The 12,897-nt window shown below is 42.1% G+C and overlaps 1 protein-coding gene across 3 annotated transcripts in view; it reads right to left on the bottom strand.

Annotated features, from left to right (window-relative positions):
- Positions 1-12,897, bottom strand: part of usp15 (ubiquitin specific peptidase 15) — a 131,576-nt gene that overhangs the window by 81,346 nt on the left and 37,333 nt on the right. For all 3 annotated transcript variants that reach the window (XM_086009422.1, XM_086009419.1, XM_086009421.1), the window contains 2 exons: positions 5,726-5,852; positions 2,548-2,693 (listed from right to left, as the gene is read on the bottom strand). In XM_086009422.1, coding sequence (XP_085865548.1) covers positions 2,548-2,693; positions 5,726-5,852 — 273 coding nt within the window. The remainder of the gene's footprint in view (positions 1-2,547; positions 2,694-5,725; positions 5,853-12,897) is intronic.

The raw sequence follows: 12,897 nt of genomic DNA, 5'->3' as shown, positions 1-12,897 counted from the left end.
GGATCCCCAGCATTTTCTGTAGCTATATAGACATTCTATTCGGTGGATATCAACTACCATGGAAGAAGTTTGGCTAGGAAAACCTATCCGTAACTCAGCTGTGAAGGCACCATTGAAAGAACACCGCGTATTAATCACTATTAATGTTTTAATGGTACAATGATACGCAAATAACTTAGAGAATCCAGATAAGATACAAATATTTTCAGAGAGAGAAGTAACACTTATTTTAACATTATATTTCCGATATCATTTTGTTGTGTAAGGACTTCTTCCCTCCCATTCCCAGGATAACTCAGGGCTCGGGTGAATAAGACAGTGAGTATTGGAGACATACAACTGGATTCAATCCCTGTTCTGAGCTAGCTGGTCACAGTTGAAGCAGCAGTACGAGTACTAAAATTGTATGTAGGTGCCAGATTACGTGTAGATGCTAAATGAGGACATCAGTGCCTGGGCAATGATGCCTCCCACAATTAAACAGCATCCCATCTAGTCACTCCAACAAAGAACGGCCAGTCAAGCAACACGGCGGAGGGTAACCGGCACCTGTGGAAACACTCCATCAGGGAAACAATTTGGAGGTTTGGGGAGGGGGTTGAGGGAGATGAAGAAAACTGGCATGTTTAAAAGTATTGATTTTTATACCATTTTTGGACAAGGGAAAGTCAAGTTTGACTTGTGTTAAGAAACATTCTCAGAAGAATTACACTTAACTAGGTCATACATGCCATGTACTTTTTCTTTCCATCAATATGTTCCCGTTACAACAACAACAACTTGCATTTATAGAGCGCCTTTAATGCAGTAAAATGTCCCATGGCACTTCACAGGGGCATTATCAAACAAAATTTGACACTGAGCCACATAAGGAGATATTTGGGCAGGTGACAAAAAGCTTGGTCAAAGCGGGAGGTTTTAAGGAGCGTCTTAAAGGAGGAAAGCGAGGTAGCGGGGCGGAAAGGTTTAGAGAGGATTTTCAAAGCTTGGGGTCTGGGCAGCTGAAGGCACGACTGCCAATGGCGGAGCGATTAAAATCTGGAATGCTCTGTCAAAAATGCACTTTTCACTCTGTTTCTGTACGCATGGAACGGATTAATATATTAAAAAAAACAGGATCTGACATTTGCAGTTATAGATATAACAAATACATTTGTAATTTAAAACTGGGATAGTTTCGCTAACAGGAGCAATTGTTTAGGATTGGTGTGGTCATATGACTAAACTTTATAGTATAATAGAAATTTACTTTGCACTGCATTAGTTTCAGATAGCCCTAGCCCTTCCATCAGTAGATAAGTGGTCATTCATATCTGAGGATAAATCAAAGATCAATTAACCATAATCATGACCAATTGTTGACAGTCAGTTGAGAATTAAGCTTTTTTGAGTATTTTTTGCTGGCATGACCACTTCTTCCCTCAACTTGCATTTATGTAACATAGAAAAATATCACAAGGCACTTCACTGAGATGCAAGGAAAATGGACATCAAACCAAAGGAAGAGAGAGAGATTAGGTGAGTTAATCAAAAGCTTGGTCAAAGAGGTGATTTCAATAAATGTCTTAAAAGAGATGGAGGCAGCAAAGTACAGCTACCAATGGTGGGGCAAAGGGAGTGAAGGATAAACAAAATGCCAGAGGAACAGAAGGGCTAGCAGGTTGGAGTTGGGAGAAGGTTAGAAAGAAAGAGGGGTGAGGCCCTGGGCTGATTTAAATACAAGGATAAGAATCTTAAATTTAAGGCACGTCACAGATTCAAGCCCCCGTTTTGCACTTCAATATCTGCCGACCACAGTAATAAAGTCCACTCCCTTCTTGGCATGGCTGCTACACGGGACATCCCAAGTTAAGAGAAGTGATTCACCTCTGGGAAGTAAAGAAAAAAAGGCACCATAAGCCATCTCAGTCTGCAGCAAGGGTGTTGGCAGTTGTAGAAGTGTCTATGTTTTGCTCTCATTACTTTCTCAATTAAAGAACACTGAACTGAGACGCTAAGGGAGAAACTGGAAGTAAAAAGCTTTTGGAAAGAAAGACATCCACGCAATTCAAATACAGTAATCGCTGTGTTTTATGGCTATTTTTTAAACAGCCATACAAAACACAGGTAAGGAAGTCTGTGTTTAGAATGTATACCAGTAAATGGCATGTGGCTGCTCAGTCAGATGATAAATGTGTTTATGTACACAAATCCATGACCAAATTGGGAGATATCTCCGTGACTTGCTCCACAGAACCACCTAGTGGTTGACAAAGCAAAGTTTGATGGGAATTGTTGATAGAGCAATTTACAACGGTAAACGTGGCCGCAAAAATGTAATCAAGTCATGAAATCAGGAAGTAAGGTTTATGGACAGCAAGTGCATGCGCTATGAAAGATTTACAGGATTTGTTACTAAGGTGGCCATAAGCTATCTTTAAAGATGATAAGATTTGGAATCAGAAATTACTACTGGTTTCAGAAACTATTAAACCTACACCCTATCCCCCTCGCCTTCAATTGCAAAAATAAATCAAAGAGAGAACACCATATTTTAAACTACTATACCTGCCCTTGATATAGTCCCGCATCTTGTATCGTGCTATCGGGCTTATTCAGGGGTTCAAATGTGTTGCTCATATACTTATTCCACAATCTAATCTCTTTTTCATCTGGGATACTAAACAGTTTCCGCATCTCCTTTTCAATTGTATCTGAGATTTAAAACAAAAACAGTAATGAGGAATCTCTTTCCAGGCATTAGCACAGAAGATATTTTCAAAGTTTGACAATAGCAATCAGTTTTGTTATTCAGTGGTATGAAGGGCACATCGTTATTAGTCTCTGCTAGTTATGTGCCTTTGTGAATATTTGTCTTATAAAATGGTACATTTTGGAGGCTTCCTCAAACTCTGAATTATGTTCAAACTTCACATACAATCTGTACACCGTTTCCATCCAAAGAAAATCACTCAGGGACAGTAATACTTTAAATGTTCATATCTAGTCAGGTGACTCATACACATTCCTGTAATTTTGCACCTGGGATGTTAGATGTTTACCCCTGGCAATTTTTTAAGAACGAAAGTTAAAGGAACATGAATTATAAAAAACCAAAACAAATGGTTAGTGGGTGAATTAGAAGGGGGTGTATTAGGTTCAGTAAAGGTTAAAGAGCAAGTTACATTTTAGACAAACAGCTTCAATTAATGAAATAAAAACAGAAAATGTTGGAAACATTCAGGAGGTCAGGTAGCATTTGTAGAGAGAGAGAAACATTAGCTTCAATTAATGATTTCCTTTATCTGGCAGATTTGTGTGTTGATTAAAGGTGACCAACTCACTGCTCCGTAAGGTCTAGCCAAGCCAGATGTTGGTTAAAGGTCCTTCTGCCTTAATGAAGTGCCATAAAGCCAACTTCAAACGAACATCCCTTTTGCAGTGTAATTTTTAAAATTTCCCACAGCAGACATCACTGTGACCGAAGCACATCCCAACTATCAGCAACTGTGGTGTATATTTTCACTGCGGTCCGAGTTGAGATTACCAAAGGGCCATTAGGTGGTAGAGAAAATACTTTTATCCCACCAATCTGGGCTAAATTTGAGCCCAGGTCCCAGAGCCAAAAAGGTCAGAATACTGAGCCACTGCACCACCCAGACACTTTTCAGTTTGAGCATTTTTCTTTGCCAACAGCAAGTCTTGATGGCACATAGGAAGTGGCTTGGAGAAGTTAATGAGGTCAACATTACTGTGGCACAATTAACAGAGTTAAATGCCAAAATGCTGCTGGGTTGATGGTGGTAGCTATTTATGCAATTCAGCTCCTTCCAGTTAGTTGCTGGGGCTGATCACCAAAATTCACTAAATGTATTAAAATATACAAAAGACTTTTTAGAAGGAACAGATGTCAAGACTGCCTCTTTAAGGCTTCGTATGCATACATTAGCATTATTTTTGCATAAACTGGCTTTGAACCAATGAAGTACCGCGTATGCATCAAATGTTCGGTTTTATATTGACAACTGATGTGATGACCCAGAAACATACCCTAACAAACATTGTCACACAACTGTGCAATCCTGCTTTGTCTAACAAGATTGTAATGACCATTCACGACGCTCTATATACATACACCACATGCGAGAGATTTAGATGACAAAAACTTGCAAACTCCCCAACAGCTGAGCAGATGAAAGCACGGTCTGGTTCAGTAGTGAGCTACAATAGATAAGGAACGACCAGATTCAAACTCTTGGTTGGTGTGACATAGCAGCTGGGTCTCAGGATCTCTGGACTAGCGATAGTGGGAAAGAAGAATCAGCTAGGGTGCCCACTTAAAATGATTATACGTTGCCCCTGTTGAAAAGTGCACCAATGTGGGTGCCAGGTGAAGACAGAATCGGGCTCAGCAGCGACCCTCCCCATGGTGAAAATTTAGTCAAAGCTCAGACCTGAATAGCCACTTGGCCATGACACTATAGGGCTGTCAGCATGCATTGAAACAATACCCCAGCAAGAGTCACTGTCTTTAGCAGAGCGGGAGAAAATGGGACAATGGGAACAAAGGGCAAACCTAGGAGAAAATTGAAGCATGCAATCCAATTGAGGGCCTTCAAATTGCATTTAAAACTCTTCACATCCTAGATTGGAGATTTATAACTCCATCGATTAGTCAAGTTGTATTAACATGCTTCAGGCATGCTGGTTCATTCCTGCATTCTTATTCACATTTAATTTTACTTCTTCCCCACTGGACTCTAGGGGAATCAAGGGATATGGGGATTGGGTGGGAAAGTTGAGTTGAGGTTGAAGGTCAGCCATGATCTTACTGAATGGTGGAGCAGGCTCGAGGGGCCGTATGGCCGACTCCTGCTTCTTATGTCCTTATGTTCAAAGATGATAATTGGTACAGCACAAAAGTTCCTAGTGTTCATACCAGACCACTGGATTTACACCAAAAACAAGGTCTGCTACAGATTTGGCTCAATATTGAATCAAAAACTCTGCAGAGAACACCAGTTGCGAGGCTTTGCCTTCCAGATGGTGTCATTGTGGAACACTCTCGTGTATGCAGAAGTTCAGATACTAGAATTGAGTATCATTTGCTGAACCAGGATTATTAAAGCATACAGCAAGCTACGAGAAACCCAGCAGAATTTTGCCAAGCTTTCCTGTGCTACAAGCAATGGCCAGGGCACTTTTTTACTGAGATCAGGTGCCTCTTGTTATTATTCCACTTCATATTTTTTGAAAACCTTGTACTGAGGGGAGGGTAGGGTATCTTGGCAAGTGATATTTATAGCTGAGAAATTTGATTATATAACAGCAGAGTCCATTCAATGCAAGAAAAAGTTAAGCTCCCCTCAATGACTTGGCTGAACCACACAGACCAGGTTTTATTCCCAGTTTGTACTGAGCAGGCTCTTTTCAGCTGAGATGACAGTAGGAGCTCCACAATTGAGCCAGGGAGAGAGAGAGAGAAATACAATCAGCCCGCGTTCCCACTCCTGATTGCTAGAGAATGATCCCTGCTTGAAACTGCGTGCGTCGATACTGGCTTTGGTCATCATGCTGCAGATGATCATCAATCAGCCTATACCAGTAGTCACCATCTAGGCTCGTGCGAGTGAGCTTCAAGAGGACATCCATAGGATTGCATCCAGCAGAAAACAATGCCTTCAGGAAAGAAGGAAGCGAAAAGTGGCAAAAAAAACATTAACCATTGTCGAGAATAATCACTTACCTATGATGTCAGCTTTGCTAAATCGCCTCGTTATGACACTGTTCATGTTTCCATTTTCACATAATTTTAATTCTGTTAGATACACCTCCACTTTGCAGTGCTTCACAAACATGCCCTGCTCCACCACCTGAGAAGAAAATATCACTATAGTAATAATAGCCATGAACAGAAGATTCCCTTTGGGTTTCATGCAAGACAAATCCAGTTTAGTGCAAGCAAAGTGGGACTAATTTTTAAAAAACTTACCCGAATACTTCACTGTATATTAACTTAACCTCCCCCCGCCCCCTCCAATAAACTGCAACTCAAATACATAGATACATAGAAGATAGGAGCAGGAGTAGGCCATTCGGCCCTTCGAGCCTGCTCCGCCATTCAATGAGATCATGGCTGATCATCCAAATTCAGTACCCGGTCCCTGCCTTCTCCCCATATCCCTTGATCCCTTTAGCCTTAAGAAATATATCCAACTCTTTCTTGAATATACTTAATGAACTGGCCTCCACCGCCCTCTGTGGCAGAGAATTCCACAGGTTCACCACTCTCTGGGTGAAGAAATTCCTCCTCATTTCAGTCCTAAATGGCTTACCCCTTATCCTTAGACTGTGACCCCTGGTTCTGGACTCCCCGGCCATCATAAACATCCTTCCTGCATCTAGTCTGTCCAGGCCTGACAGAATTTTATAGGTTTCGATGAGATCCCCTCTCAATCTTCTAAACTCCAGTGAGTATAAGCCCAATCGACACAATCTCTCCTCATACGTCATTCCTGCCATCCCAGGTATCAGCCTGGTGAATCTTCGCTGCACTCCTTCCATGGCAAGAACGTCCTTCCTCAGGTAAGGCGACCAAAACTGCACACAATACTCAAAGTGTGGTCTCACCAAGGCCCTGTACAACTGCAGCAAGACATCCTTGTTCTTGTACTCGAACCCTCTTGCTACGAAGGCCAACATACCATTTGCCTTCTTAACCGCCTGCTGCACCTGCATGCTTACCTTCAGCGACTGGTGTACAAGAACACCCAGGTCTCTTTGCACTTCCCCTTCTCCCAATCTATTACCATTCAAATAATAATCTGCCTTTCTATTTTTGCCACCAAAGTGGATAACCTCACATTTATCCACATTATAGTGCATTTGCCATGTTTCTGCCCAATCACCCAACCTGTCCAAATCGTGCTGGAGTTTCACGGCATCCTCCTCACAGCATACCCTCCCCCCCAGCTTTGTCTCGTCTGCAAATTTGGAGATATTACATCCAATTCCCTCGTCCAGATCATTAATATATATTGTGAACAGCTGGGGTCCTAGGACCGATCCTTGCGGTACCCCACTAGTCACTGCCTGCCACTCGGAAAACGACCCGTTTATTCCAACTCTTTGCTTTCTGTCCGCCAACCAGTTCTCTATCCAAGTCAAAACCTTGCCCCCAATCCCATGTGCTTTAACTTTGCACGATAATCTCTTATGCGGGACCTTATCGAAAGCCTTCTGAAAGTCCAAATACACCACATCCACTGGTTCTCCCTTATCTATTTTACCAGTTACATCCTCAAAAAATTCCAGTAGATTAGTCAAGCATGATTTACCTTTTGTAAATCCATGTTGACTTTGTCCGATCCAGTCACTGCTTTCCAAGTGCTCTGCTATTACAGAGTGCTCTGCTAATGCAGAGTACTGGCAGAGCAAAGGAGAACAGGCGATTCCAGTCCATTATCATCCCCAGAAACAATACCTGTACTGGTCTCGTGGTTGTTATAGAATAGTACAGCTCAGAAGAAGGCCATTCGGCCCAACAAGTCTGCGCCAGCTCTTTCGAAGAGCAATCCAGTTAGTCCCACTCCCCGGCTCTTTTCCCATATCCCTGCAATTTTTCCACCTTCAAGAATGTATCCCATTCTCTTTTGAAGGCTACTATTAAATCTGCATCCCTCACACATCAGCCAATGCATTCCAAATCCCAACCACTCATTGAGAGAGGGGGGTCTCGGTCACACATTCATCTGGAGCCGGGCACGGGGCACTGAGCCAGGCCAAAGGATCGCCGGACTCTCCGCTGAATATATTCGCACTATCAGCTTGAGGGCAAAACAAAAGTGAAACAAAATATTTTTTTTTATTTTTAAAAAAAAAATTTTTTTTTTTATAAAAAGGTTGTAAACCGCAGTGTCAAAAATTTCAGCGATTTCTAACATGCAAGTCCACGATCTGGAGCCTCAAGTGATCTCATCCGCTTTCTCCACTGCTCAGTGCCCGGAATTTACCCCGCAAGGCCTCGCCGATTGCGGCCTTTCCCTTCCCACTTGCAGTGCTGTAAACTGAAGGCGCCCCACCTCCTGCACCATTACTAACTCTGCTCTCCTCCGCCACATCTCCCCATGAGACTGAAAAATAAACAAAGCCGGGCCCCAATGGGAGGCTTTTCAAAATATGTAGCCCTTCACCGCCAGCCAACCTCCACCCTCCTCCCACAGACACCAACGCGTTCTGGTTAAATTCTATGCAGAATATTCAGAGTACAAACTTTTAAAGCAACTCATTAATAACTTTGCCTCAGAGCACTGAACTACTAAAAGTAATACTGAAAGAGTGTTAAAATATTGACAGCACAAGTAAATTTATGAATTAAGACAGCAACAACTAAATTGGCAATTTTCTGCAATTGTTCAAAAACTTATAGACCAGCAACAACAAAAAAAGTGGCTACTACGCCTTATTTACAAGTCTGGTTTATTTTTAAGATAAAAGGCACCTGCTGACTGATCGTAGATTAATATTGATGCGGCCCTGTGGAGAAGGCCACAGTCATTCAGTCTCACTCTTCTGTAGTGCAAAATTATTTTGCATTTTTTAAATTAGGCTCCTACATCTGAACACTACCACCTCAGACTATACGACAGTACAGATATACGCTGAACTATGTAAATAAATCAATCCTACAGCCCTAATAGTTGTGCATGTCTAACATTCTTACATATTCACCACATAAATTACAGATTACAAAAAAAAACAAAGCATTCCCTCCCCAATATATTGGTGTACTCATGCTAGCTACAAAGTAGTAGGACAGAGGTCTGTTTCAGACAGTGAGTCTGTAAATCTCAAGAGGAAGACACTGAGGATCAACAGGCCACAAACATAACAATGATGAGGACAAGTACATGTAGTAGTTGATCAGCAGAGGAGGTACTAGAAAGGCTGTCTGTACTTAAAGTTGATAAGTCACCAGGACCGGATGGGATGCATCCTAGGATGCAGAGGGAAGTTAAGGAGGAAATTGCAGAGGTACTGGCCATAATCTTCCAATCCTCCTTAGATACAGGGGTGGTGCCAAAAAACTGGAGAATTGCAAATATTACACCCTTATTCAAAAAAGGGTGTAAGGATAAACCTAGCAACTACAGGCCTGTCAGTTTAACCTTGGTAGTGGGGAAGCTTTTAGAAACGATAATCCGGGACAGAGTTAACAGTCACTTGGACAAGTGTGGATTAATTAAGGAAAGCCAGTACGGATTTGTTAAAGGCAGCTTTATCTAACTTGATTGAGTTTTTTGATGAGGTAACAGAGAGGGTTGAGGAGGGGAATGCAGTTGATGCAGTGTACATGGACTTCCAAAAGACATTGATAAAGTGTTACATAATAGGCTTGCCAGCAAAGTTGAAGCCCATGAAATAAAAGGGACAGTGGGGCAGCATGGATACGAAATTGGCTAAGTGATAGGACACAGAGAGTAGTGGTGAACGGTTGTTTGTCGGGCTGGAGGAAGTTATACAGTGGTGTTCCCCAGGGGTCGGTACTAGGACCACTGCTTTTCTTGATACATGTTAATGACTTGGACTTGGGTGTACAAGGCACAATTTCAAAATTTGCAGATAACAAAACTTGGAAGTATAGTGAACAGTAAGGAGGATAGTGATAGACTTCAAGAAGACACAGACAGGCTGGTGAAATGAGCTGACACGTGGCAGATGAAATTTAACGCAGAAAAGTGCAAAGTGATACATTTTGGTAGGAAGAACGAGGAGAGGCAATATAAACTAAAGGGTACAATTCTAAAGGGGTGCATGAACAGAGAGACCTGGGGGTACATGTGCACAAATCATTGAAGGTGGCAGGGCAGGTTGAGAAAGCGGTTAAAAAAGCATACGGGATACTGGGCTTCATAAATAAAGATGTAGAGTACAAAAGCAAGGAAGTTATGATGAACCTTTATAAAACGCTGGTTCGACCTCAACTGGAGTATTGTGTCCAATTCTGGGCACCGCACTTTAGGAAGGATGTGAAGGCCTTAGAGAGGGTGCAGAAAAGATTTACACAAATGATTCCAGGGATGCGGGATTTCAGTTAAGTGGATAGACTAGAGAAGCTGGGGTCGTTCTCCTTCGAGCAGAGAAGGTCGAAAGGAGATTTACTAGAGGTGTTCAAAATCATGAGGGGTCTAGACAGAGTGGATAGAGAGAAACTGTTTCCATTGGCGGAAGGGTCGAGAACCAGATTTAAGGGGATTGGCAAAAGAACCAAATGTGACATGAGGAAAAACTTTTTTACGCAGCAAGTGGTTGGGATCAGGCATGTACTGCCTGAAAGGGTGATGGAGGCAGACTCAATCGTGGCTTTCAAAAGGGAATTTGATAAATACCTGAAGGAAAGAAAATTCAGGGATATGGGGAAAAGGTGAGGGAGTGGACTAGCTGAAGTGCTTTTACAGACAGCTGACACGGGCTCGACGGGCCGAATGGCCTCCTTTGCTGTAACCATTCTATGATTCTATGAAGTAGACGAGTGACTAAGTACAGGATGTTGCAAGCATTCTATAGTCCACTCAGATGTTACTTCCTCAAAGAAATTGAGACGGTTGGTTAGACCCGATCTTCCCAATCTGACTTCAAACCAGGTTATTATGGTACAAACACTCTTGTTTATTCCTGATCAATTCCAAAAGTTTACATGGAATGGACTGTAGTTGCCCATGTCTGGTCTATCACCTTTTTGAATATGGGCATCACATTGGTTGCTTCCAATCTACTGATACCTCCCTAGGAGTCACTAATTCCTTCATAACGGCTGTCACTACATCACAAATCTCCATAGTCTCTTCAGCACTCATGGATAAATTCCATATATCCCTAATGTTTTGTTTTGAGCCACTTTAGCCTATCTGGTCTTCCATCTCATTTATATCAGTCACTGAATTTACTTCAGTTATCTGTGTTTGGCAGGTCATGTCTTCCCTTGTGAATACTGGAGGAAGTAATCAGAGCAACTTTCTTGTGCTCGTCCTCGTCCTCAATATTTGCATCTTTCATGGCTTGCACATCTTCTCCGATTGGCCTCTTACTGAAAGATTCGTTTTGTTACTGTTATGTCTAACTCTGCTGCTATGCTTTTATTTAGGTCTCTCTCTGCCGCTCATATCATCTATCCAACTTGTTTTTGCATTTTCTTATATTCAATCCAATGAACCACTGCCCTTCCTCTATGCAGGACTTGTAGAGGTCATTGTCCTCCTTGTATCAATTTTAATTTGCTTCTTTATTCACTTTGGATCACGTTTGTTCAGTCTGAGTTTGTTGGTATTTGGTATGTATTTATCCTGCGTGCTGAGCATTATGAGAGATATATATTCAAGAAGGAGTTAGATATATTTCTTAAGGCTAAAGGGACCAAGGGATATGGGGAGAAAGCAGGGACAGGGTACTGAATTTGGATGATCAGCCATGATCGCATTGAATGGCGGAGCAGGCTCGAGGGGCCGAATGGCCTACTCCTGCTCCTATCTTCTATGTTTCTATTATACCTTTAGCAGTTTAAATTCAAGTTCTCTACCCATACAGACATATCCTTTATGTTAAATGAGAGTCGCCCTCGAAGTCAGTCATCCCTTTCCTTATCTTGGTCTTCATACACTCAAGGGAGATAGTTGGGCGATTAAAGAGCTCCCCGGCTGACTCTCGGGCAGATATCCACAATGGCACAGCTGAAATCAGCAAGTGAGGATGCAGAGAATTACAGGCAGAAAACCATCATTCATGTTCTACTTTATCATTTACTTTTGTATGAAAGTGCACAAAATAACAAAGCAACTGCTGCAATGTTGCAAAGCTGAGAGACCTGGAGCTTTACCAGCTATTATTAAAGGTAATTTTAAAAAGCGTCTACATTGATAGGAGTCATTAGAAGTAAAACCAGAGTATTCTATTGTACTTATAGTCAGCAAATGCATTTATCTCCTGCTTGCAGGCACATGGACACTCCTTCAGCTTGGCCCCACAGTCCTTTACTGCTCACAAGGTCAACCCAAACACATCAAAGCAGCAAAAAAGGAAAATAGAATTTATGAAACTGGATTCTGTAAAACCTGGAGACAGTACAAAGCTCTTGACCAGAGGCAGATCTGATTTCTTCTTGTACTGTACTCATACAAAACTATCTGGATTATTTTATTACTGGATTTACCTTTCCATTTAATTCACCATCTTGAAATTGGGAGTCAGGACAGAAGTGCTCATGTTTTCATAAGAACGTAAGAATTAGGAGCAGAAGGCCATATGGCCCTTTGAGCCTGCTCCGCCATTCAATAAGCTTCAACCTCAACTCCACTTTCCCGCCCAAACCCCATATCCCTCAATTCCCTTGGAGCCCAAAAATCTATCTATCGCAGCTTTGAATATACTCAACGATTCAGCATCCACACCCATTTGCGGCAGAGAATTCCAAAGATTCACAACCCTCTGAGTGAAGAAATTCCTCCTTATCTCAGTCTAAAATGGCTGACCCCTTATCCTGAGATTGTGACCCCTGGTTCTAGACTCCCCAGCCAGGGGAAACAACCTTTCAACATTACCCTGTCAATCCCCCTCAGAATCTTGTATGTTTCAATGAGATCACCTCTCATTCTTCTAAACTCCAGAGAGTATCGGCCCAATCTACTCAATCTCGCCTCATAGGACAACCGTCTCATCCCAGGAATCAATCTAGTGAACCTTTGTTGCATCGCCTAAGGCAAGTATATCCTTCCTCAGATAAGGAGACCAAAACGGTGCACAGTGCTCCAGGTGTGATCTCACTAAAGCCCTGCACTGTACAATTGCAGCAAGACTTCCTTACTCCTGTACTCCAACCCCCTTGCAATAAAGGCCAACATGCCATTTGCCTTCCTAATTGCTTGC

This window comes from Somniosus microcephalus, chromosome 16 (assembly GCF_052327205.1).
Source record: "Somniosus microcephalus isolate GS21.2 chromosome 16, FLI_Smic_1.0, whole genome shotgun sequence".
Lineage (NCBI taxonomy): Eukaryota > Metazoa > Chordata > Chondrichthyes > Squaliformes > Somniosidae > Somniosus > Somniosus microcephalus.
The sequence above is the reverse complement of the archived record's forward strand: the minus strand, read 5'-3'. Positions and strand labels throughout refer to the sequence as shown.